Source organism: Pseudorasbora parva, chromosome 4 (genome assembly GCF_024679245.1).
Source record: "Pseudorasbora parva isolate DD20220531a chromosome 4, ASM2467924v1, whole genome shotgun sequence".
Taxonomy (NCBI): domain Eukaryota; kingdom Metazoa; phylum Chordata; class Actinopteri; order Cypriniformes; family Gobionidae; genus Pseudorasbora; species Pseudorasbora parva.
Window position 1 is genome coordinate 10,625,487 of NC_090175.1, and position 26,130 is coordinate 10,651,616.

General features: G+C 37.6%; 1 protein-coding gene across 16 annotated transcripts in view; it reads right to left on the reverse strand.

Annotated features, from left to right (window-relative positions):
* The window catches only part of osbp (oxysterol binding protein), a 33,858-nt gene extending 8,086 nt beyond the window's left edge, over nt 1-25,772 (reverse strand). For 3 of the 16 annotated variants that reach the window (XM_067440856.1, XM_067440853.1, XM_067440866.1), the window contains exons 1-17: nt 25,631-25,772; nt 24,485-24,655; nt 13,141-13,349; nt 12,850-13,006; nt 9,382-9,493; nt 8,509-8,707; nt 6,824-6,938; nt 6,588-6,651; nt 5,043-5,210; nt 4,715-4,960; nt 4,523-4,643; nt 4,264-4,367; nt 3,909-4,004; nt 3,563-3,750; nt 998-1,248; nt 853-891; nt 59-106 (exon numbers count right to left, since the gene is read on the reverse strand). In XM_067440856.1, coding sequence (XP_067296957.1) covers nt 59-106; nt 853-891; nt 998-1,248; nt 3,563-3,750; nt 3,909-4,004; nt 4,264-4,367; nt 4,523-4,643; nt 4,715-4,960; nt 5,043-5,210; nt 6,588-6,651; nt 6,824-6,938; nt 8,509-8,707; nt 9,382-9,493; nt 12,850-13,006; nt 13,141-13,349; nt 24,485-24,618 — 2,251 coding nt within the window. In that variant the 5' untranslated portion in view covers nt 24,619-24,655; nt 25,631-25,772. The remainder of the gene's footprint in view (nt 1-58; nt 107-852; nt 892-997; nt 1,249-3,562; nt 3,751-3,908; nt 4,005-4,263; nt 4,368-4,522; nt 4,644-4,714; nt 4,961-5,042; nt 5,211-6,587; nt 6,652-6,823; nt 6,939-8,508; nt 8,708-9,381; nt 9,494-12,849; nt 13,007-13,140; nt 13,350-24,484; nt 24,656-25,630) is intronic. The other 13 variants (XM_067440862.1, XM_067440858.1, XM_067440869.1 and 10 more) reach the window with 9 other exon arrangements.
* Nucleotides 25,773-26,130: the final 358 nt, after the last annotated feature.

A 26,130-nucleotide genomic window follows, 5' to 3' on the forward strand; every position in this document is an offset into this window, starting at 1 on the left:
GATTGGATGATAAACGTGAAAGACAACTGATTAGGGAGAGGGATGGGATGGTACTTGCTTTTGTAAGTGGTCTCAGCGGGCTCGCTGGCAATCTCGACTTCTTCAGCTGATCATAGTTGAGAGACGAGCAGCCAAAAATTAAAAAAGGGGATGCAAATTAGGACAAAAACAAGAAAAGAAAGAATACAATGAGTGTATGGCATAATGGAGGCAGGGAAAGTGCTCCTATTAAAGGGATAGTTCGCCCAAAAATAAAAATCCTGTCATCATTTACTTACCCTCATGCCGCTCCATACCCCAGCAAGACTTTTTCTTTTACACGTGGTGCATAAAGAGTGCATTTTTAAAGAAAAAAGTATTACAAAACTAGTTGTTTGTCATTTTTCCGTCAACTAAAACTATAAAAAAACATTTATGCTAATTCCAATAAAATAAACGTTAAATAAACCTATTTTATTTCCTCATTTCATTTAGTTTATTAAGTACTGAAATGACAAAAGATGTACAAAAATAACCAATTTCACTAACTAAAATAGAAAAAAAGATAAACATTTATTTTGAATGTATTAAATATATAAAAAATAAAAACAAATAAAAAAATAATAGTATATTACTGATACTAAAATAACACTGTTTCATTCCCTTTCGTTGATTATACGGAAAAGCTCCACGGAAGAAGAAAAAAAGTCATGCGGATTTGGAACAAGATGACAAAAATATTCATTTTTAGGTGAACTATTACTTTAATAATATGCAAATAAGTACTATTACAGTGTGTGTTTGTGTGAGATGGGAGAAAACGCAGAAGACGACAATTAAAAAGAGAGAACGAAGTAGAACAGGAGTACTTGCTTTTTAGAGGCGAGTCAGATATGGAGTCCTCAATGAGAGCTTGAGGGAAAGACAGAGACAAGGCACACGGGAGTGAACGAGAGACGCTGAGAGACGGAAGAAACGAGGAGAGACGTGTAGAAGGACAAATAAAAGTGGACTTTACCCCCATCTGCTGGCTCCTTACCCTCTTCCGAAGGGCTGGCGGAGCGGTTGGCCTCTCGTTCTCTCTCTCGGCGGACGGTGCGCTGCTTCTCCTCCAGTCTTTGTTTCTCAGCGTTGGCCTCCTCCCAGCGGCCCTGCTCCATCAGACGCTGGTCCGGCCGCCTCCTGCTGTCTGTGGGAGCAACACCCTCCTCTGGCTCATTCAACGTCAGCGCCAGTGTAGAGAAGTAGTACATGTTTTCAGCGCCATCCCTGCACACATGAGAGAGAGAGAGAGAGAGAGAGAGGAGAGAGAGAGAGAGAGAGAGAGAGAGAGAGAGAGAGAGAGAGAGAGAGAGAGAGAGAGAGAGAGAGAGAGAGAGAGAGAGAGAGAGAGAGAGAGAGAGAGAGAGAGTTTGTAAAAATTCCAGCTGAATTCAAACTTGATCTCAAAAGAACATGCACTAAATACTAAACCAAGGATGCAACTTCTCACGAATATTAATTAGTTACTTTGTAACCTTCCTTGGAAGTCCGGTCAAGTATTCAAAATAATATTCATTAAAGGAATAATGCATGCTAAACACAAGTTAAGCACAGCTGTTAGGCATAATGTTAATTATGACAAAAATAAACTTTTAAATTGATTTTAAGGCAGAAAGGTGAAGCTTATAATTTTATAAAAGCATTTACATTAATCAGGCATGTAATTAAACAAGAAAAAACTGTTTTTCTCTGAAACTTGACTACACAATGGTAAAAATATCAAAATATTTTTATTTTATTAAAATTTAAAAAATTGCAATAAAACAGTACTATAAAATAAAAAAATCTGTACTTATTAATATTCATAATAATAATAATAATTATTATTATTATTATTTATTTAAGTTTTAATTTCTAACCTAAATGTTTCTGTTTTCTCTGTCATTATAAAAGTTTCCAAATGCACATAAGTGATCCAAGTTCACAGCGCTTGCGGGGAAGAGTGTGTGTGTGTGTGTGTGTGTGTGTGTGTGTGTGTGTGTGTGTGTGTGTGTGTGTATTATAAATCTATTTGCAAATAGCATTTTCCCCCTTCAGATTTAAAGAATTAATATGGGTCATACAGACATTTATAAATACATAAAAATCACGTCCCTGATAAATGTTCTGTTGAACGTGTATATTATTTAAGCATGTAGTTTTTAAGATTTTAGGTTTAATGGCATTACGTTTGTCATGACAGCAAAGCTAAAAAATTGGACAACTTCAAGTGTTTTTAAAATGATATTATGATTTTACTCTGTGCGTTCGCTCAGCGGCTGCTGTGACTCTTGTTCACACTGCTAAGAGTAAAGCGCTTCTGCAGAATAAAACCGGACACCGAGAGTAACGCCGATATGTTGCCATTGACAGGCGACTCCCTCAGACGCTATGCTTAGACTTCCCCGTCCTGAGTTAAAATAGCAATTTTCTAACAATTTACAAATAGTTGGAAACATTTTGGATATTGTAAGTACTCAACTGAACAAAATATATAACACTGGCCTGGTGGTTTTTGGATATTTTACTACAAAAATACTACATAGTGCACTTTTTTTCACATTGTGTTCCCAGGTGAACGTTATAAGCAACACAAACTCACAGCATATGCAGCGTTGGCATTTGAGAAGTGCTCCACACATGTAAATGATTACAGTTCAGCACTTACTGTAAACAGAGCCGCTCATGTAACCTACACGCATGTAAATAATTAAGATACATACATCCATATATATATATATATATTAAAACAGGGCATATTTAATTGCATCACAGCCTTTGTGAATTCACAATAGCACTATTCTATAGTATGGTTTTTAAACAGTTTTTATACATTTTTAATTACAGCTTTAGAAAATGTCTAATAATATGGTTCATGGATTCTCGTCCATGGATTGCACCACTTACAGTATTTTGCTGGTTCATCGACATGGGTAAATTGCAATCAAAGATTTTTTTTGTTTAATCGAGTGCACTTATTTAATTGAGAAATTGTGACAGCCCTAATTAATTTATAGGAACTGTATGTAAGAAATGTATTTCAATTAATCATAAAATGGCCCTGATATGTCCCTATACAATAAGAAATGTTAATTTCAAATACTTCTATCACTGACAACAGTAGTCCGGCCAGGTTATTGTCATTATAAAGTTGTTGTCTCAGTCCTCAACTGATGTTGATGTTGACATGTTGTGTTTTGGGCTAAAGCTCCGCCCTCCACCTATCAACCAATCATGAAGTCAGTAGTGTTTGGGCATCCGGGTTGCCAGATCTGCTCAGGTTTCACAGATGCAGATCTACAAACATTCCTGCTGATCCTGCAGACAATCTGGCAACCTCGCGTCAGGAGGAGGGGGATACACCGCTCATTTGAAAGTGATTGCAGTACCAGTTTTGGCCGCAATCTTACATACACTTCCTTTAATGTTTATGAATTGGCACCATTCAATTCCATTGCATACTGTAACCTATATTTCTGCTTTTTTTATTGAAAAGGAGGGACACATGCAGTTCATTGAGCTCAACACAATATTCTTTTAAATATGTTTGGGAATATCTTACGGGAGGGGAGTCTTCCTCCACAGCTCTTTGGCTTTGAGTGTCTGATAGACGGTTTTCTGTCGTCCTTCGGCGCCGTTCTCCCCCCCTCTGCTGCTCTGCATCACACGAGAGCACTCCATCTTCTCGTCCCACGTCCCAGACAGAACATAGTGCGCTTTCCCATCTTTATCCGTCACAACCCCTGTGACCTACAGAGAGAGGCATTGCACAAGGAGGAAGCGAAAGCAGACATCAATTAGAGAAGGATGGAACATGAAAATGTACAAAGGGTGATGAATGAAAGCGGACAAAACTGACACGTCTGCATTCTGGGAGGAAGAAGTCAGTGGAACAGCTGCTGACTCACCTTTCTGGCCACGTCTCTGGAGAAGTAGCTGTACGGGGCGAATTTGAGATGACAGCGATCGCCTGTTTTGTGGTTTACAACGTCTATTTCTCCTGACTGAATCGAAAGAAAGACAACTGAGCTTGTGTATAAAATGAAATGCCACACTATGGATATTGCAATTTAAGGGCAACATTTGTATGATAAAAATCTAAATGACAATGAAAAAATATATGTATTTTCGGGCAATGACAGATTAAAACTGTCATTGACCATCAGTTGATTTTGTAACCAACATAAATCGGCCCGGCAGTCACAGACTGATGCTGAGAATATGAAAATATATATGCCTAATTAAGTAGACTGTGTTCTCAACCTGATCTATCCAGAGTTTCCCGACAATGATATTGTGCACTGTGGTCGTGACTTTCTTCCATGTGTAGTGATTGTTACTCTTCTCAAAGATACAATGAATAGAACCTGGAGAAACATACAAGCAGGTCAAAATGAGCCCACACAAACTCCAGCTTGAAGACATATATGCAAGCATAAGACAATCAAACATACATACATACTTCCTGTTTTATAATATGTTAGTGAACATGAGCATGTTCCAAAATAGCATAAATAGTTACCCAGGGGCATAATGGAGAGATATTTGCCCCTAAACTTGCTGGCCAGGGCAATCTCCTGTCTCAGGGTCCAGCCTCGCTCGGAGATTGCGTGATGAGCCGCAGCCGGAGGGTGATGGCTAACCTGAAGAGAGAGATTAAGTTTCAAACTCAATTCGTTAATTTCAGGATAAACAAAGGCTGATGTCCACTCACCTGCTCACAGAGGGACCTGTAGCCGCTCTCCTGGAGACGGTCCAGCTCAAATGTCTCTCCCAGCAGAGGGTTGAATGGTTTGCCCGTGCGGTGAACTGTCGTGGAGTATGAGGAAACGGTAAAAGCTGCCACATAGCACATCTGCTCCAGAGAGTTGTGGCACTTGGCCGCCCGGTCCAGCAGTTCGTAGTACTCGAGATCCTCTGAGAGACGCTGCAGCATGGACAGGGGCTCGTTGAAATTAACCTGGGACAAGAAAGGATTCGTTAAAAGCAAAGCAATGGATCTGGGCTGTTCGGGATTCTCATAAAGACAGCGATGAGCATACAGGCATAGGGATTTTGGAGAGTTCTTTTCCGATACAGTTCTTCATGATGCTCCACAGATTGAGAGAGTAATTCGGTTTATCCGGGATTCGGGTCCGTCTCTTCCTCACAGGCACCACCTCCTGGGACTGCGGAGACTCAGGATTGGATGCTAGAGACTGCTCGTCCAGCTGTGAGCGATGAAAAAATTGGTGTTCAAACATGAGCTTTAGACATCATAGACATCAGACATCATAGGCTGTTTTTCGCAACCTATTTTTATGAAAATTGCAGGATATTGCATTAAAAAAAAAAAAAAAAAAAAAAAGACCCGCTGGGTGAAAACTAGTGTTAATTTCGTCAGCTATTTTTAAATTTAGTCTTAGTCCTGTGTCAAATGTACTTTAATTATCATCACATTTAGTCAACGCTATCCTGTTTTTGTTTAATTAAGTTTTAGTTGACTAAATGTCTGAGCATTTTAGTCTAGTTTTCGTCATGCTGCATAATAGTTAAATTAATAATCCTGATTGTTTTTCTCAAAATTATAAATCACAACGATTTTGTTTATTACAGATATTTTTCACCAATTTCCCAAGATTTTGTTCTGTTAAACACATGGGAAGGAAATGGTCCTTTATTTGCTAATGTTTTTTGTGATATTCCAATTTTGTGCACAAGTTAAAGGGTTACTTCAGCGATTAGCTTTGTATCAGTAGAAACCCTGGAGTATAATCAAATGATCGTGCTCCCCCCTCTCATATTCCCCTGAGACAAGAGATTTAGGCATTTTATTTCTGGAAAAATTCCTCCCGTGACGCAAATTGACGATATTTGTATCATCTTTGGAATGTTTAGCCAAAGGCTAAAGACTACAGCCAGCAGAGGGAGCCATTTCCGCATGTTTTGAACCCGCGCATGGGGATGGAGATCTAACACTCACAGCACAGCTGAACATTAATTTAAACGGATGCTTAGCAATGTAAGTGTTTTAACTTCTCTAATTAATTTTTAAATAATTAAAAGTTAAGCTTCCAAAGGCATGAACTAAAACACGGCAGACTGAACTTGCGTTGTGAATGAATGCCGCGAGTGTGGTCGCGATTACCTCAGCTCTCATCACGAGAGCTCATCAGCTCATTTATGACGTTAAATGTAATCTGACTCCTAATCTGAGTTGGTGCTGTGAGACTCTTGCGGCGACTCACTCATTATATTGAACAGACACGTTCAGTATTTAATTGTAATGTCTGTTCTCTAACTCAGTCACTGTAAGGAATGGCCTCACAGGGCAGCGAAGCATTCTGGGAATTGTAGTCTTTCATCCCCATGAGACAAAAATACATTTTCCGTCTTTTCTCAGTCTAGAAGGCACCAAATTCAAAAATAATTTCACATTTCTACTGCATTGATGATCCAGTTTAAATACAGATTCATCTTACCAGCGCTGAAGTAGCCCTTTAAAATCACAACTTTAGATGGAACGCAGCTATGAGATTTTTTTTATATCTAGACCGTGCATGAAATCGAATTTGATTCACATAAACTCTACAAACATAACGCCTTACCGACGTCGTCCCGTCGTCCATTCCCAGCTCGCTACTGATTCCACTGACATTGCTGCCAGATCTCCTGAGAGAAATGGAAAGAGAGTATGAGAGAGCCAGAGAGTGTGAGAGAGAGGAAGAAGGGGAAGGGAGAGCATAGGACACACACTTAGGTCCAGTAACACTTATATGAGAAGTTGGTTAAGGGACAGAGAGGGATGAGAGTAAACAACAGGAGCGAGGGAGTAAATAAAGACCTGTGATATTTGGGGTCTGCTGGAACTGTGATAAACTCTTGAACGTCCTCGCACGCGTCAAAGAATTCGTTCTCGTCGTCCTCGTCACTGGCGTCGCCCTTTACCTGAGCTGAGCCTACGGGACGGAGGATCCAGATAGTATAATATATACAGGAAATATGTATGTCATATCCAAATGCATAGCTAGTTTTCTAAAATATAGAAATGATTGCTAGAGATCCCAGGATTTCATCTTTCTGGGTGATATATAAAATATTTAATACAGCATGCATCGCAAAGGATCAGTGTTGGGTGTAATTAGTTACTAACTAATTAGTTACTGTAATTTAATTACTTTTCCCTTGAAAAAATAAAGTAAGGGATTACTCTTATTTTTTCTGTAAATGAATTACAGTTACTTCTGATGTAATTAAACTAAATACTAAATATAATTATACATAATACAATAGTGGACTTAACATCAACATTTAAAGTCTCACTTTAAAATGTATGTTTATGTATCCTTCTTACATTTTTAAAACTTTGGTTAAGTTAATAAGAGTAATTTATGTAGCTTTATATTATTTATTTGAATGAATTAAAAGAGCCGTTTCATGTCTAACCTTGAATTGCTTAACTCGAGGTTGATATAGGATTTAGAAAGTAATTAGTAATTAAATACTTTTTGGAGAGAGTAATTTATACAGTAATCTAATTACACTATTGAAGATGTAATTAGTAACTAGTAATGAATTACTTTTTTAGAGTAACTTACCCAACACTGCAAAGGATACATTGCAATTTTTAATTGGCCAATACCTTTATTAAAGACTAGAAAAAGGCATTTAAATCAGTTCTAATTATACATTATTAAAATGTATTTTTTTAATAAATATATACAATCTGATTAACTTAATCAGTTATATTATCCAAACATTTTTCAGTTATTAAAATGTTTTAGTAAAATACACTACCTTATCTTACCAAAAGTTTGGAGTCTGTAAGATTTTTTTCAAATGTCTTCAACTGATCAAATTGTCACATTACAGACATTTATAATGTTACAAAATATTTCTATTCCAAATAAATGCTGTTGTTTTAACGTTCTATTCATCAAATACTTTTGGGGGAAAAATAAGTTTCCATAAAAATATTAAGTAGCACAACTGTTTTCAACACTGATAAATATGAATATTTCTTGAGCATCAAATCGGATCACGTGGCACTGAAGACTGGAATAATGATGCCGAAAATTCAGCTTTGATCACAGAAATAAATGTTTTTACAATATATTTTAAATATTTTTGTAATTGTATTGTTTTTACTGTATTTTTGATCATATAAAAACAGCCTTGGTGAGCAGAAGAGACTTCTTTCAGAAAACATCTGACCCCAAACTTGAGTGGTAGTGTATATTTAATATTGCTGTTAATGGTCATATATATTTGTGCAAAAAATGAAAAATATTTTTCTTCCACATTTTAATTTACTGAAAACTGTGTGTGTTGTGACTGACTTGTGAATCAATCTGACTGATTCATTCAAAAGGATTTGCTCATAAGGGTCATTCGATTTGGAGTCGGACATCACTAGTTGTCTTCTCGTTGTGCGCAACTAGTGAAGACAATGCGTTAGAAAGCTGTGTTATATATTCGTCTATATATTATTTTGTGGCGTCCAGCCTTTCTGTGTCAGTGACTCTGTACCTTTGTTATCTATGGCAGGGTTGCTCTGGGAAGGAGGCAGTACAGTCGCTCCTCTGAAGGCTCGCTCCAGATGGTTGTGTTGTTTGGCGAGCTGCTCCAGTGTTTCCTCCAGTCGGACTCTCTGCTCTCTCTCGGCCTGCAGGGCTTTCTGCCAACGCTTACTGTGAGCCTGAGCCAACGATAGGAAGTCCCGACAGGCCTGGGTATCAGATTGTTAGAGAATCGTTAAGAATACGTTTAACAGAGTGGTTTCTGTGTGCCAAACGGACAACCAACAAAGCAAATTCCCTAAAGCAAATATCAGGAATGCAAACGGATGGGGGTAAAAAAGGTGAGAACATTGCGTGGATAGAGAAAACATTCTCCAAGTTATATATTTACTTTTCGTGCTCATTTCTAGACACTATTAAATCTTTGCATCTGCCTGAAAACTGATTCTAACAGGTAAGAGGTCAAATGTTTTTTTGTGTGTGTTTTATGCAAAACAACACTTTATAAAACACAAAAAAGGATTCAATAGATATGGGAGCTAAACACATAAACAAAAAAACAAGATGACAACAACCAGATAAAACGTATGTTGCTTCATTAACACTCAAAACTGAAGATCCCACTGGTTACAAATGTATCAATTTTGGATACTTTGTACACCAATTCATAAGTTAAACCCTATTTCTTTATTAACGTGTAATGTCACTTCACAAAACGAGAGAAAAAAAAAAAAATCAGCCTGAACAGACGACCCCCCCAAAAAAAGTTTCTCATTGGATATATGCAAATCTCGTAGGTGACCTGTTTTGATCTCAAAAAGGTGAATTCTCTCCTCAAGGTGAGGAGTTTGCATCTATGAAATATATTGCCTGGTTGTCTTACGTTGATCATGGCGTTGGAGGTGATACGGAAGAGTGTGGCTCGCTCCGTCACCTGCCGAATCTTTTCACTCGTCTGTCCTTCCAGCCGAACTCCCTCCAGCTCAGACAAGGACCTGAAAGAAAACATAAGAATCAAAAAATTCGACATCGCATCAACACTATATGAGCACAAAGGCTGACAAATATTTTCCTTGTTTGAAATGTTAATCAAAGATGAAATAAATCATACATACATATACATTTTTTGTATTGCTTGTTTATAATTTTATATACTAATAATGATTTGAATTAACTTTTTTGTACTTCTAATTTTGATGTTAAGCATTATTTTATGTTTATCATTTTTATTATTAGTCATTTGAATGCTTTTTAAATCCCTTACTGCTTCCATAGGAATTAAGAGTGTAAATATCGGTCAGGTGCTGCAAAAGCCTAGTTCACACTAGGGATGCACGATATTGGATTTTTGCCGATATCCGATATGCCGATATTTTTCAGCTCATTTTGGCCGATGCCGATGCCGATGCCGATATATGTTTATTTTTTCCCTTTGTTTGGAAACAACACCATTTTGAGCAAAAACAATTTTTTTTCATTCTGGTTTCAGATTTCTGAGGTCTCCTTAATAAAAGGATTCTTGTTGAAGATAAATAAATTTTAATAAAGTTCTTTTTATGATAAGAGTATATTAAAAGCTCTGAAAATAACAATAATAAAGTCAGTAATTTTTCACCCCAGATGCAGCTGTAACCTTAATATTGTATTTTTGGATGTAACGTTTGTGCACATGAAGTGGGGGTGGCATGACATCCATTGATGCTGTCTTTTAATTCTACAATTATTGTAGAGCTCCTTGGATTATTTTTCATCATCCATTTCATAAAATTTTATTACAGATTAATACACTGTATATAAAAGTATTTAATTTACAAGTGTCATGCTTGTGATTTATGACATCATTACTGATTTGTTTATTCTGAACAAGAAGTAACTTTAATTTATTTGTGTATTCTACTTTTCATTGTATTACTGTAACAACAGCGCCCCCACTACATGTATAAATATATAGCGGTCTAGCTGGAGGGCACTAGGACCTGGAGGAGCTTCTGCTGCTGTGGAGGCTGCCGCACGCGCTAGAGTGTGGGGAGACGCGATTGGGCTTGTTTTGGGTTCGTTTTGTTGTGAAAACGTGGCAAATCTGCTGCTGACGGTCACGTCCTTCTGTACGTGCATTCAGAAATTCAAGGCAGCATTTAAAAACAGTCAATATAAATCACTGTACATGCAATGTATTTTCTTGTTTTCACTTGAAGAATGACTGCAGTGCTGACATGGTCTCATCTGTAGCACTCCTTGCACATGTGAGTTGTTGCAGGCGCATATCAACACGTTATCATATCGGCAAGGCATATCGGCATAATGTTTTCATATCGACCGATGCCGATTTTTATATTTTAAGCGTTTATCGGCCGATTTTGATGTCGTGCCGATAATATCGTGCATCCCTAGTTCACACTGCCCGATTTCTGCCCCGATTTTGAGTCGCCGACAGGTTTTGCGAAATCGCCGACAAATGCCCGAGATCACAGGCAAATCGGTGCTCGTGCACGCGAGTGACAATCACGCAGTGTGAATAATCAAAGACGCGATCAGAGAGAATCGCCGACGAGTCGCCGACGCCGGTGAGATATTTGGCATGCTAAATATCTGGACCTGTCGGCGATTCAAACTCCTGCTGTGTGAACAGCGTTCTGACTGAAAATTATATCGGCGATGACCGACAGCCAATGAAAGAGTGAGATACAGGGCAGCAGGACGTTCAGGGAGGAGTTCTAGAGCAGAATATCAGTATTTTAATAGATATATTTACAATTCTATCAAACAGAAACAAAGGCCAAACATTTGCACATCCAGCCACAGCAGCAGCACATTAAATAATTATTTATTTACCTCAAACTGTCTTTGCAGAACACAATCCTGGCTCCCTCTGTCTCTCCAACAATTTCTTCCGCCATAATCTTTTTTCTTTTTCTCCACAAATCAGCGCACATACAATTTGAAGCAAACTTTGTGCAGTTTATCATTTTTAATAACAATTCCAAGTCTCGCGCGATAACTCCGGTCTGACGCACATGTGATCTCGCGTTGTTTACTTGTCACATCGCACGTGTGTTTGGGAAACGTAGTTTGCGCACCGGAGAGAGAGAGAGTTGTCGGCGATTCTTCCTCTTGTTCAGTCATGCAGTGTGAACTCCTCTGTCGTCAAACCATCGTGCAGTGTGAACACAGCAGTGACTGAATGATACCCCAGATAGTCCTGCAGTGTGAATAGAGCTGTGACCCGACGAGTTTGAAAATCGTGCAGTCTGAACTAGGCTTAATCAAGTGCCTTTGATGAATTCATCACCAGCAAGTGTGATCGCCTCTATAAAAGCAGAAGTTTTAACAGTTGCTGATCTGCTGTTAAAATGATGCCAAGGAGGAAAGACCTCAGCAATGATCTTAGAGAAGCAATTGTGGCTGCCCATCAATCCGAGAAGAGTTATACATCCCATTTCTAAACGATTCAAGGCCCATTATTGTACAGTGAGGAAGATTATTCACATGTGGAAAATAGGAGTGTCGAAAATTAACCATTTCTTCGGTGCAGACGAGGACGATTCGGTATCGCTTCAGTAATAGATCATAACTGATTATTACTGGTACTGATTCTTTTCTGACATCATTTTTTGCGTACGTGCTTTGCCGTGGTAGCATACAATGGCAGAAGGAGGCGAGACGCGAACAATTAAAGTTCTCCAACTACTTTAAAAGCTGACATCTTGGGCACATTTCTGCTTTAATGAACAACCCGGTAAGCATGACCTGGAGAACACACGCGCTGTGTGTAAATCAAAGTTATCGGATTTATCAAAAACTAATTTTGTTACACTTGGGCACATAAATGTATCTGTATCTCCACAAAATGGATATAAATCCAATCTTCAATTTTTGCACTATATGCAGATTTAATAGAGTTCACGTTACTGAAAACAACAGATAAGAGCAGCATTTTATTGATCATCAGCTAAAGTCAAAATCAAAGGCCGCAATATGAGCAAGCGCAGCAGCAGTACTGGTCAGATCATTCAGTTTCTTTACCTAATGAAGATGATTGTATGTTGAGCACCTACGACTTTACTTTCAGTATTTATTTATGCATTATACATTAGAACAGGGGCCCCCAAAGTAGGTCCTGGAGGGCCGCTGTCCTGCAGAGTTTAGGTCCAACCCTGATCAAACACACTTGAACCAGCTAATCAATGTCTTTATAGGACCTAGTAAGATATTGATTAGCTGGTTCAGGTGTGTTTGATTGGGGTTGGAGCTAAACTCTGCAGGACAGCGGCCCTCCAGGACCGAGTCTGGGGACCCCTATACTAGAATGATAGTCAAGTGTATCCAATCTGGTAGAGAAAGACAGACTGACCGTTGAAGTGCAGAGCCGTGTTTGGCGATGAGGTCGTTGCAGGTGCTCAGATCCTCCACTTTGCTGCCCAGGGTCCGGAGGGTGGACTGCACCTCTGAGTTGCGTGAGCCTCCACCCTGTCCTGCAGCAGGAGGACTGGACTCGTCCCCAGAATCATCTGCAGAGAAAGAAGAAGAGGAACAAAAACTGTGAAACGGCTTTCACCCCAAACTGTTTGAGTGTGCAGTGTTGTGCTATTCTTGAATGTGGTTTCCTGTTCCATTCCCAGTATTAGTAAGGGGCGTGACTGACCCGATTCAGCTTGCATGCGGAAAGCTTTGGCTTTGGCCAGCTCCAGTGCTGTGATCCACCGCTGCCGTTCCACCTCCGAGCTGGCCTTCAGGTGATATGTCTGCGTGCCGCCATTAGAGATGACGAAATTGCACGAGTCCTCCACCGCGATATTGGCTGTGGCCAGGTTTATGGTTCCCCGACACGTGTGACCCATCTCCGCCTGGGTTCTGGAATTAATAATAATAATAATAACATTATATTTATATAGCACTCTTCTAGGCACTCAAAGCGCTTTTCATATGGAAGGGGGAAATCTCCTCAACCACCACCAATGTGCAGCATCCTACTGGATGTACTGGAAGAGCAAGAGGGATGGAGATGAGAAGATGTGTTCAAGATTAAACACTTAATTGTGTCATGATAGTTATATCCAATTTTAGATTTAAACATGGTTTAAATGACATTCAGGCATTCAAGGGACGCCAGAATAAAACGCAATGAGCCTCATTTCTCAATCTAACGTAGAAAGGAGTACAGAAATAATCTTACGACAGGGTTCACGTGCGAGTCACGAAACATTCGTATGCCGCCAATCCCACCGTACGAATAATCGTACATTGATCAACGTGGCGGCTGAAAACAACCATCATTTAAATATCACGCCCCTAAAAATTCACGTTTTAGAAGCCTCACCCCTAGAGTTTACGACATGGAGAAACATAACCCGATCAGATGAAGTAATCTCATGAAAGAGAAATGTATCTTACTCCAAAAACACCCGTTAACCTTGTAAATTGCAAACAATTACATTCATTTATATGCATAGCCAATTACATACTGGTGAATAACACAAAACATTTACAAACATTGGACTATAGCGATATATAATTTCCCCTCGCTCTACAACAAACCCTTTAAATGTTTTTTTAGAACAGGAGCATGACAGAAAATACAAATATATATTAAATAAAATACACATTAGATAAGTTAGTCATTGTGGTGTTCATTATACAAGCCAAAAGGAATTTATTTAAAGTGTAAATTATGAGTATTATTGTTATTAGACTAGTTTGTCATTTGACAAGAATCTAAATATGCTTCTGTATTTGCCATGAAACGGTCGGTTGTTACACTATTATTTATTTATTTATTTATTTATTTATTTATTTATGCATTCTCTTTTTCATGGTAATGCAACATGAAATGCCACAACAACAATCCTCAAAAACAACAAAAATGCATTCCATGACAAAAAGAACAGGAGTAGGATGAAGAAAAAAATCTTATAAACTCCTACCCCATTCTTATATTAACAAAGTCACAAATTGGATGGCCTCACCAACATAAGAAAAAGAAAAAGAAATATGTATATATATATACATACACATATATATACATATATACATATACATACATACACATACACACACATACATACACATATATATATATATATATATATATATGCATACACATATACACATACACACATATACACACACACACACACACACACACACACTTAAACAAGAACAAACAAACAAAAACAACAATAATAATGACAACTTTCAAAACAAAAACAACGACGAAACCATCGTTGTTATAATTTTAAATTTTTTTACATTCATCTTTGTACAGATTAAATATCTTCTGTTTATACTTATATTTAAATTGAAGAATATTTGAACAACATTTTAATTCATTTTCTAGATAATTCCATCTTTTCACACCAGAAACTGAAACACACATTTGTTTGAGGGTATTTCCAGCAAAAGGTTGTTTAAAATCATTATTTCTTCTACTTGTCTCACTATTTAAAGTAAAAAGGGTTTGCAATCCATGCGGTAACAGGCTATGTTTTGCTTTATATACAACTAATATAGTTTGTAAAGAAACCAAATCCTTCAATTTAAGCAGTCCTGACCTCAGAAACAGTCCTGTAGTATGTACTCTTGGAGCAACTCCATTAATTATTCTTATAACCCTTTTTTGCAAAATAAACAAAGGCATTAAATTAGTGAAATAAGAGTTTCCCCATACCTCTAAACAATACATAAAATGTGGCAAAATAAAGGAACAATATAGGATTCTCATTGCCTCATAATTTAACATAATCTTTACTTTGCTCAAAACGGCAATGTTTTTACAAATTTTGCTTCTTACATAAGCTATGTGTGACTTCCATTTAAATTTTTCATCAATGAGTACTCCTAAAAACTTAAATTCTGACACTCTTTCAATATTTATTCCATTTAAAGTCAAACGAACATTATCAAGACATTTTTTATTTGTGAACAGCATAAATTTTGTTTTACGTAAGTTTAACGACAATTTATTTTTATTAAACCATTTCTGAAGTAGGACCAATTCTTGTTCAATAGTTTTCATTAATATTTTTAAATTCTTCCCTGATACAAAAAAATTAGTATCGTCTGCAAAAAGAACAAACCGTAAAATCTTTGATTCCTCACAGAGGTCATTAATATATAGCGTAAATAATTTGGGCCCCAACACAGAGCCTTGAGGGACTCCACACAGTATTTTTTCCAACTTAGATTCATGGCCTATATACTCTACATATTGTTGTCTATTTTCTAAGTAGCTATTAATCCAATTTAATACTACACCTCTAATTCCATATGTCTGTAATTTAGATATCAATATACCATGATCAAGAGTATCGAAGGCCTTTTTAAGGTCAATAAAAACTCCAACTGTGTGATTTTTATTCTCCAATTCTGTAGTAATGTCCTCTGTGATTTTCATCAAAGCCATAGCTGTTGAGCGGGTACTTCGAAACCCAAACTGATTATCATTTATTACGGAATGTTTTTCAAGAAAAGAATCCATTTTTTTAACAAAAAGCTTCTCCAGAATTTTTGAAAATTGAGAAAGCAAAGATATAGGCCTATAGTTTGTGAGACTATACCGGTCACCAGATTTAAAAATGGGAATAATTTTAGCCACCTTCATTTTATCTGGGAAGAGACCTATATTAAAAGACAAATTAATTATGTATTTTAATGGTCTAATAATGCAATGTATAGTTTCTTTAACAATATACATATCTAAGCCATCACTATCACATGAAAATTTACTTTTTAATTTGGAGACAGTGGAAATAATTTCACTCTCACTAACTTTAATTATAAAAAGCGATTTCATGACTCTGCTTTCACCTGTCCAACTTTTGTTTTCATTAGATAGTGGTATAGTTTTGGCAAGATTTGGACCAACATTGACAAAAAAAGAATTAAATTCATCAGCCATTTTTTCACCACTTATCTCGACGTTCTGTTCATTAATTAAATGTAATGGCTGACAATGATTCACTTTACTGCCCATTACCTCCCTTAAAACTTTCCACATTCTTTTAATATTGCTTTTGTTTTCCATCAACAAATTTGTATAATAATCTTTCTTTGCACGTTTCATTATATTAGTCAGCTTATTTTTATAGACTTTATATTTTTTTTCTGTATTTACTGTCCGATATTTTACAAAATTTCGATAAAGCGTATTTTTCTTTTTACAAGATTTCAATATACCCTCCGTTAACCAAGGTTTATTATTATCTCTTACTTTATCATTAAATATTTTTATTGGGCAATGTGTATTATATAACCATAGATACTTTTCCAAAAATAATTCATAAGCCTTATTTACATTATTTGTACTATAAACATTGTCCCAGTGTTCTTTCATAAGATCATCCCTAAATCTATTTAGTCTTTCCTCAGTTCTCAACCTAATAACTTTACTAAACTTTTCTTTTTTTGTTTTTACTTCACATAAGTAAGTTACAAATATCGGCAAATGATCAGTTGTGTCATTTATCAAAAGACCACTTTTGACCGTTTTTTCCAATATATTTACAAAAATGTTATCAATTAATGTGGCACAACTGGAGGTTATTCGGCTAGGCCTAGTAATAGTAGGATAAAGGCCTCTGCTATACATTAAATCTAGAAAATCTAAACTACCAGTATGATTAGACACATTCAATAGATTTATATTGAAGTCCCCACACATCATAGACACTTTATTTTCATTTATTCCAACTAATAATTGCTCCAGCTTGTTATTAAATACGGTAATGCTAGATCCTGGAGTTCTATATATGCATGTGACAACAATATTCCTCTGTTTCTTCATTTCAATCTCAACAGTTAAACATTCCATTACATCTTCTATTGCAGTAGTCATACACTCAATTATTTTACATTTCAGATCACTACTAACATATAAAGCAACCCCCCCTCCTCTCTTATTAATCCGATTAACATGAAACAATTCATAACCATGAAAATAAAATTCCGCACCTTTCGTATCCGTTAACCAGGTCTCAGACAAGGCTATAACAGTAAATTTATTTTGTAATGTGTTCAAATAGTCATGTATTTTACTAAAATTCGAATACAGGCTTCTACAATTCAAATGAATAAGAGAAAATGAACCAACTGTTTCTATATTACTAATAAATTCTGCATCTGTATAATATTTACATGTATCATTTATGTTTGGAAATAAATTTAACTCCAAATCACGTTCATCATAATCATAGACACATCCTTCTGAATTTTCAGCTTGTGTACAGATATGTTCACACACTGCTGACATTGCACTCAGTTACACAAATTAGTGCTTGCCACAATGTAATCTCCACATACCTTATTCACCATCTGTCTTATCATTTTTTTCATAATTGTCCAAGGAAAGTCGAAGAGATTCAACGCTGGCTGTTATTTCCCCAGCGGGAGCATATTTGCTTTTACTGCGGGGGGACTGCCATCCTACAGCCCGCAGCGCAGAGTCCCAATCCGGCTCTTTTCTTGGAACTTCCATTGTTACGCCAAAGTCCTTTAGACCCTCAGCTGCTTTTCGTGGGTTTTCAAAAATTTTAGTCTTTCCATCGTGCAAAAACAGCATGAGTTTTGCGGGGTAGAGAATGCGAGACTTGATTTTTCGCTCCTGGAGTTGTTTCCTTGCGCTCCTGTATTTTGCGCGCTCTTTAAAAACCTCGGTGGTGTAATCCTCATCAAAATATATCCGTTGATCCTTGATCCGAATTTCCTTTAGAGACCATGCAGCATGTAACACTCGTTGTTTCTCCTTAAAACTACGGAAACAAACGATGATTGATCTGGTAAAGTCCGCGACACGTCCCTTGGAGACACCTGTTACTGCGGCGCGATGCGCCCTTTCAATGTAAATCTCTTCCCGGATATTAAGCTGTTCACGAATAAGCTTTTCTATAAACTCAATCATATTACTTCCTTCTGTTTTCTCCGGTACAGAGTAAATTCTTAAATTATTTCTCCGTGAACGGCCTTCCAGACCCTCACACTTCTCCTCAAGGTACTTTTGTTTACGCATCACATTAAACAGCACCTTAGTCAGATCCATATTACGGTCTTCGTTGTCCGCAATCCTCTGTTCGGCGTCAGTCACCCTTGTTTTTAAATCTTCCAGATTTAATTTGATGTCGCTCACCTCCTTCCTCAGCACACCAAAGTTTCCAGCCGTTTCAATTCGAAATAATTTGAGTTCTTTCAGTATTTCTGAAGTATTATCGGCGCTCCCAGCGCCCTTTCCCTCCAGGCAGGTTTGGTTTGCTGGCGCGGTATCCGATAACTCGCCTCGTCTTTGATTTGCTTTTGGCATTATTAGGCGCTCTTTTTCTTTTTTCCTTTAAATGTTAACTTGATGGTTCAAGTCATAATACACTTTATCTGAATCCACAAGCAGTAGTCAATCTTTATAGTTTTAGAGCTTTAGTTTTTGTTTGTTTGTCAGACACTACACCCTGGCACCGGCTGTTCGGCCATCTTGAGATGGCCATTATTCATTTTGTAAAGGCTTTGGACTTTACTCATGTTCCAATAGCCATGGAAAAAGAAAATTATCCAAATGCTCATTTCAATTCTCCGCCAGAATTGCTATCCTGCACAGAAGTTCATGCTAACTCATAAACTTGCGTGCAAGAGCTGAAACCTGATGTGAGATTTAATCGTAGCCATCCCCTCACGTCCAAACTGAATGCTAAGGTTTTGCATGGAAACGGCCATTTGTTCATTTCATAAATGAGGCACAATGTGTTTTAGACTTGATAACGATAGTCAAAGAGGAGAATTCATAAGGCTCCCTTTAAAGTTTGCGAGCCAAAACTTGAACAAAAGCCTCCTGACAGCTGTTTTTCGGCATCTGATGCAATATTCATGAATCAGCACAGAAAGGCAAGCATTCGAGAAATGGCTTCAGCTAGAGTTTCTTTCACTCTTGAGCATTTATGTGACAGAAGATACGTTACTGCTGCTTTCGCAGTCTCTGATATCAGATTGAAAAAGAGCCCCATGTTTACTATTGTAGCAAATTGTTGTTCGATAATTCTGAGACCTGAATCAATCCAACCAGCTCTAAAATGATAAATCAAATGAGAAACAGTACAAAAATGCTATATAGGGTATTTCATGTTTATTGCTAAATATTCAATTAACCTAATTTGTATTTATAACGAGGCAAGTTGTTTGAGAAGGAAAATATAAAAATAAAAGCTAATTAAAAACATGAATAAATACTACAATATAAAATATTCCTAAAATAGCACTGTTGTAGTAATCCTGGTAAGCCGCTTGTATGTAAACAGCACCAAATATATCACACATAAATAAAGTTTCCATCTTTAACTGTAATTTGCCAACACTAATGACTCACCAGTTCTCAGGATTTTCCAAACTCGGCAGGAAATATTTAGCCAAGACCAGTTTGGACGGTCTACAACATGGCACAAGACAGATGTCAGGCGACTTAACAGAGGCACAAGCAGGGCTTGCCATTAACGTTTTTTGCCACTAGCCACAATTTTGACATTGATGCCATGGGGAAAAACTGCCATTTAGATATTTTTTTATATTATCTCAATTTGTCAGCAGAAATATTAAGCTGCTGTCGCTTTAAGACTTGACGCACAGACCCATTATACTGTTACACGTGTGTTTTTCTGAACTGTTTACGTTCACTTCACTGTGTAATGTGAATACTTGCCAAGACCGGCATTTTTACATTATTTTGTGTTTATTTGACTGTATAAACAGTGAAAAAGAACAATTTAGTATTGAGAGGCGGCTTTATGTGAGTGTGAGCTAGTGTCACTTTTAAAAAAAAAGTGTCATACCACATCATCAATGATATAGCGACGCAATGACATATGGTGCATTTACTTTCCCTAGCACGCACAAAAACACCTGTCTGATGAAGAGCAGCATGTCAGCCTCATATGACTATTTAGTACCTAGTACCTTTTAGAGGTTTGCCCTTGACAACTGACATAACATTGACAACTTAAAGGTCCTGTTCTTCGCGATTCCATCTTTCAAACTTTAGTTTGTGTGTAATGTTGCTGTTAGAGCATAAATAATACCTGTAAAATGATAAAGCTCAAAGTTCAATGCCAAGCGAGATATTTTATTTAACAGAAGTTCCCTTTCCCAGCGGCCGGTTTGGACTACAGCAGGAAGTGCAGGGATGTAATGACGTCACTAGAACCGTTTGTTCACTCCGCCCACAAGAGCACGCAAAATAGGGGGCGTGGTCTTGTTGCTCTCCCACGTGGAGAAGAGCGCGCATTCAGCGCTTGCATCTCCCCGTTATGGTAAGAGGCGGGACCTTTCCGGGCAAAGTGCGCTAAGCTGCTGAACAAGGAAATCATCAGGCCGTTTTTAGGACAGAGGAAACCGCGCTGTACAGATAAGTCAATTGTGTGAAAAATGCTGTTTTTTTACACGCGAAACATGAACTCATGTTATATTGCACACTGTAAACATAATCAAAGCATCGAAAACACGCAAAGAATCGGACCTTTAAAGCTGTTATTGATGTTCGCAGTGTAATATTTGAAAGGAAGGAAGTGCTGCCACCACCTCACCTGTGTGTGTGTGTGTGTTGCTGCTGCCACCACCTTATGACAGTAGATTTACACTTTGAATGAAATATTCTCTCATCAATGACAGTAGCTCATTGGAAAAGGATAAACAATGCTCTTCATTTTGTTTGCACTAATAAATGCTGCTGCCTATCAGCTGCAATAACCAATAAAACTTTGTTTACATATATTTTTTTCTATATTAATTATATTTTGGAGCAATATCACCCACCCCTAGTGTGAGCACACAATGTGCAGGAATGAGTGAAATTACGCGCAAATAAACGCAATCCCACGCCAAAATTCAAGCGCTGTAACAGCAGCAATATTCATCGCGAGCAAATGAAATGAGTGAGTAAAGGCGGGTTTGTGTGTAACTCACTGTCAGAGAGATTTGAGAGAGAGAGAGAGAGAGAGAGAGAGAGAGAGAGAGAGAGAGAGAGAGAGAGAGAGAGAGAGAGAGAGAGAGAGAGAGAGAGAGAGAGAGAGAGAGAGAGAGAGAGAGAGAGAGAGAGAGAGAGAGAGAGAGAGAGAGAGAGAGAGAGAGAGAGAGAGAGAGAGAGAGAGAGAGAGAGAGAGAGAGAGAGAGAGAGAGAGAGCACAGCTGGTATTGCGTATCTATTCTGCGGAAAACAAGTGTTGGAAGCATTTCAGATATTTCAGTATCGATATGCATTGAAAAAAATCTGTATTTCTGACAACACTACATTTACTTAGCTCATTATTTCAGAAGCCTTTTTAAAAGACTACAACTGAAATATGTATAGATAGATTATATATAAAATTCAACCCACCAAAATGGCTAGAAGGAGTGACTGTTACACACCACTGCTAAAATACATGGAGGGTGTAAATGTCAAGCCATGGGCACAAGAGTCCAGAGCCTATAACCCGTGAAACTGAAACCTACATTTCCTGATGAATCACACACACACACACACACACACACACACACACACACACACACACACACACACACACACACACAGGGTAATGAGAAACTGTTGAGGACTGCCCGCAGGACCAGAGGAAGTGCTAAAAATCAAGTCTTAAGTAGAGCGTGTGATCCTCCTGAACAGAGATGACCTGTTAAGACAGTCATGTGACCCAAACTCACTCAGCCAATCAAAATGGTCATGCGGAGGTGGAAAAGACAATGTGCACACATGCCTTTTATTTACACTGTAAAGCTGCAGTCAGACTTCCCACATCATTTGACTCATGAATTTCCATGACTTTGACAGTTATCGCGCTTAATGTAATTAAGAATTATTTAGTCTGCAATCACAAATAACTATTTCTAGCCAGTTAAAAACTTAAGAGTATTGCATATATATTTATATTATTCACTATAACATTCAGAACCTGATGTTGGAGACAGTGCCTTTAAATTAAATCACTTTGTTTACTGTATTATACATGACTAGGAAGTTTCCACTATATTTTTTTAAAGTTATTTTGTGTGCAAATATAGATTTTTTTTTTTACATCACACTATGTAACGAACTTCTAAGTTTATCAGACAGGCCTCTGTCAAAGGAAAATATATAGACTTAATCAGTTTCCATTTAAATTCAGTATTTAAACTCGATGCATATGCAACAGACTGTACGACAAACATTTTAATGCAACATTTCTTAAGTGTGTAATATGCTCTTTGACTGCTTAAATACACATTTCACACTGTAAACATTTGAGATTTAGGCAAATTTACTTCAATTAAAAATCATAAGAGTTTTTTTATTTATTTACATACACCAGTGATTTTTTAAATGTATTTTCAGGATCATTACTCCATCAGTAAATGTAATTACACATTACATTACTCATCATTATTCAGTGTCACATGATCCTTCAGAAATCATTCTGATCTGATGATTTGATGCTCAAGAAACATTTCTATTATCAACATTTTTGTGTAAACTGTGATACAGGATTTTTTGTTTTGATGTATAGAAAGTTTATAACAGAATTTATTTGAAATAGAAATCCTTTGTAACATTATACATGTCTTTACTGTCACTTTTGATGAATTTAATGCGTCCTTGCTGAATTAAGTTACTTACTGGCCACAAATGTTTGAAGGGTTGTGTTTCCATTCACAAAGAGCCATTAAATACCATAGTGGTGATGCATTTGGAGCCTGTTAGATGATCAAACGTCTGATAATTCACCATATATGTGTCACTGTGAGAAACGATGGTTCAGCGCCACACACAGCACTTTTTGTTCAGCTCGATTTGAATGAAGCACTGATGTAAAACAAATTTGCTTTGGCGGGGCTTTAACACAGTTTTCGTTTAATGACATTTACATTACATTTCCCTATTCATGTACAAATACAACATAATAAGGAAAGCAAAAACAGTGCAGATACACTCACTCAGTTATCATAATTACAGAGTTAAACATCAGATGATGAGGGTGGATTTTAAAGAATGTGTTTATCCTCTCATCTCAAACTATTGAGCAAACAGTAAGGATCGCACGAGCAAACAGACACACATGCGGGCTCTCCTGCACGCTCTCACATGCAGTATTAATAATTGACAGAGCACAATACAGCTTTACCACTAGATCAACTCAAATCTAATTACGTAAAATGGCATCATCTTACAGACAGACAGCAGAAGGTGTTGAGTTTTTTTTTCCCTGTTTAGCATCCACAAGTCTTACGCTTCAAGACATATGACTTAAGACATTATCAATTCAGCACAGACAACATGGCACCGGGTATGTGCATAAGCTTAAAGATGTCCTATTATGCTTTCTTTACATTTTCAGCTTTCTTTAGTGTGTAATGTTGCTTTCTGAACATGAAAAATCTCTGCAAAGTTACAAAGCAAAAAAGTCACTAGACTAGAGTTATTAGAAAAATGGCCTTGTTGAGTTAGTTAGTAGTGTGTTACACTTGCAAGTATGGTAAGGGGCGGGGCATTGCCAAACACGCTTTAAGTGATTGACCAATCACAACGCAATGGTCCAGCCGACCAATCAGAGCACACTGTGCTTTCAAAAGGAGGGGCTTCATACAGGAAATAAACAGAGCATTACTGACAGACTGAGATGAGAGGAGCTGCAACAATGTGAAATATGTGAAAAATGTTTTTTGAACATTCAAGTGTGAACTCTTCCGACAAAATTAAGGCTTTATAAAATGGCATAAGTCCTCTTTAATACTCAGGGTTGGAGTTTTGTATGAGCAATCAGCAATGCTTGCCATACCAAGAATATCACGTAATTTCGCTATCTAAATCTTTGCACCTTATCAGATATATTGGTGAAAGGCCAAAGAACACTTGACAGCGTCACAAAGGGTTCATTAGGACATCAGACGTTCCTATCAGCCACTGAGACCTGTTGCCTGAAGGAAACGATACCCGATAACACTTATTTTGTCTCTAGTTTGATATGTAACAACAACACACCACAAACTCTCACCTGTAGTAAGACAGCAAGCCATTGCTCAGGACGAACCATCGCCTTTGGTATCCCTTGATGTAATTAGTCCATTTAAAGAGCCAGCCTTTATAGGTGTCTCCAGGGGCCGGGGTGGGCGCTTTGGGCTCCGACATCACGACAGCCCGTGGCTTCACAGTGTCTGACGGGGGTCTGGGTAAACAGAAAGCGTTAAACGGGTTAGTTGACACAAATGACTGTGATTCACACCATGATGGACAAACTCACTGCCTTTCTCTATGCCAGGGCACCTGAAATGTTTACATACACACAAAAGTTGTGTTGTTCCACGCCCAGACAGCATTTTGGCACAGCCTAATGGTTCTGTGTGGTTTGACAGCACTTTGGGTTTTGAAACAAATCCCAAATCTCGCAAAATAACGTGCTATACTCAGTAGATATCATGTCAGTGAGCTAACGTTAGTTTCGCCTACGTGTCACTCAGTGAACCCTACTTCATTTCACTTACAGACACGAAATCAAACAAAACCCTATAAACAGCAGTGTTTATGACCGTGATAACCAAACCAAACACAAACATATCTCGGGCTAGTTTAAACTTTGTTTAGATAATCGAGGCCTGTATAGGAGTCATTCACACACAACAACGAGTCCAAATGACCTTAACATGTTAAAGTTCAGTAACAGCGCTATGAAATACATAACAAACATTCTTAATGTTTTAATAAAAATCCAGTTTGCTTATACGCATGTGCACAAATGCAAACGTAAAATGACTTTGACGGCTAATTCAGCTAACGGCTAATAAAATTGACGCGCTATCGCGAGACATGGACGAGTACAGCCAAAAACACGAATATATGTGTAAATGAAACACTTGCGTGATAAGAAATCAAGTATCAACCATTCAAATACGCGTTTATCCTCTAAAAGACCTGTAATATCGTTAGCGTGCGGGGGAATATAGGGGGAATGTGTGGTGAACTGAAGCTAACTAGCCTGTGCTAACCTTCAAAGCTCTGTATAATGAGAGAAATCCCGTCAATTAATCCAAAACATCAGGTGAAACCTCGGGACAACAACCGAAAACAACATGACAAGACAAGGAAATGTGACATTCCCGGTGTTGACATGATTTAAAGTGTGTTAGAGGAGGCCAGCTCTTACCTGATCTCTCAATGATCCCCTCTGAAGAAGGAAGTCAGTGACATGAGATCACAGGAGTGAGCGAGTTAACGTTACTCATACAACTCGCATAAAAGTCACTTTATCGCATCTTTCGCAGTTCACAGAATACAGACACCGTCCTGATTTTGGTGAACACACGTGTATAAATGGTTTGACTTACTCGTTATTGGCATTTTAGTTGAAACTGATTTGTTTTTAAAATAGTAAATGTGATAAAATAGTAGCCTAATATAAAGCTGATCGAGTGACAGTGATTTTAAAAGATGCTGATGATGGTAAAATAAGTGCTCGGGACTCTGGTTGTCTTTATAAATCGGTGGTAACAGTAATATGATAAAAACACCAATGTTTAGTAATAATAACAGCTGTATTATTAATAATAGCCTACTCTTATAAATTACTCTTATGAGTAATTTAGTTCATGGTCAAACTTTATTAAACCTCTTCAAATAGCCTAACAAACAGACATTGTCACTGTT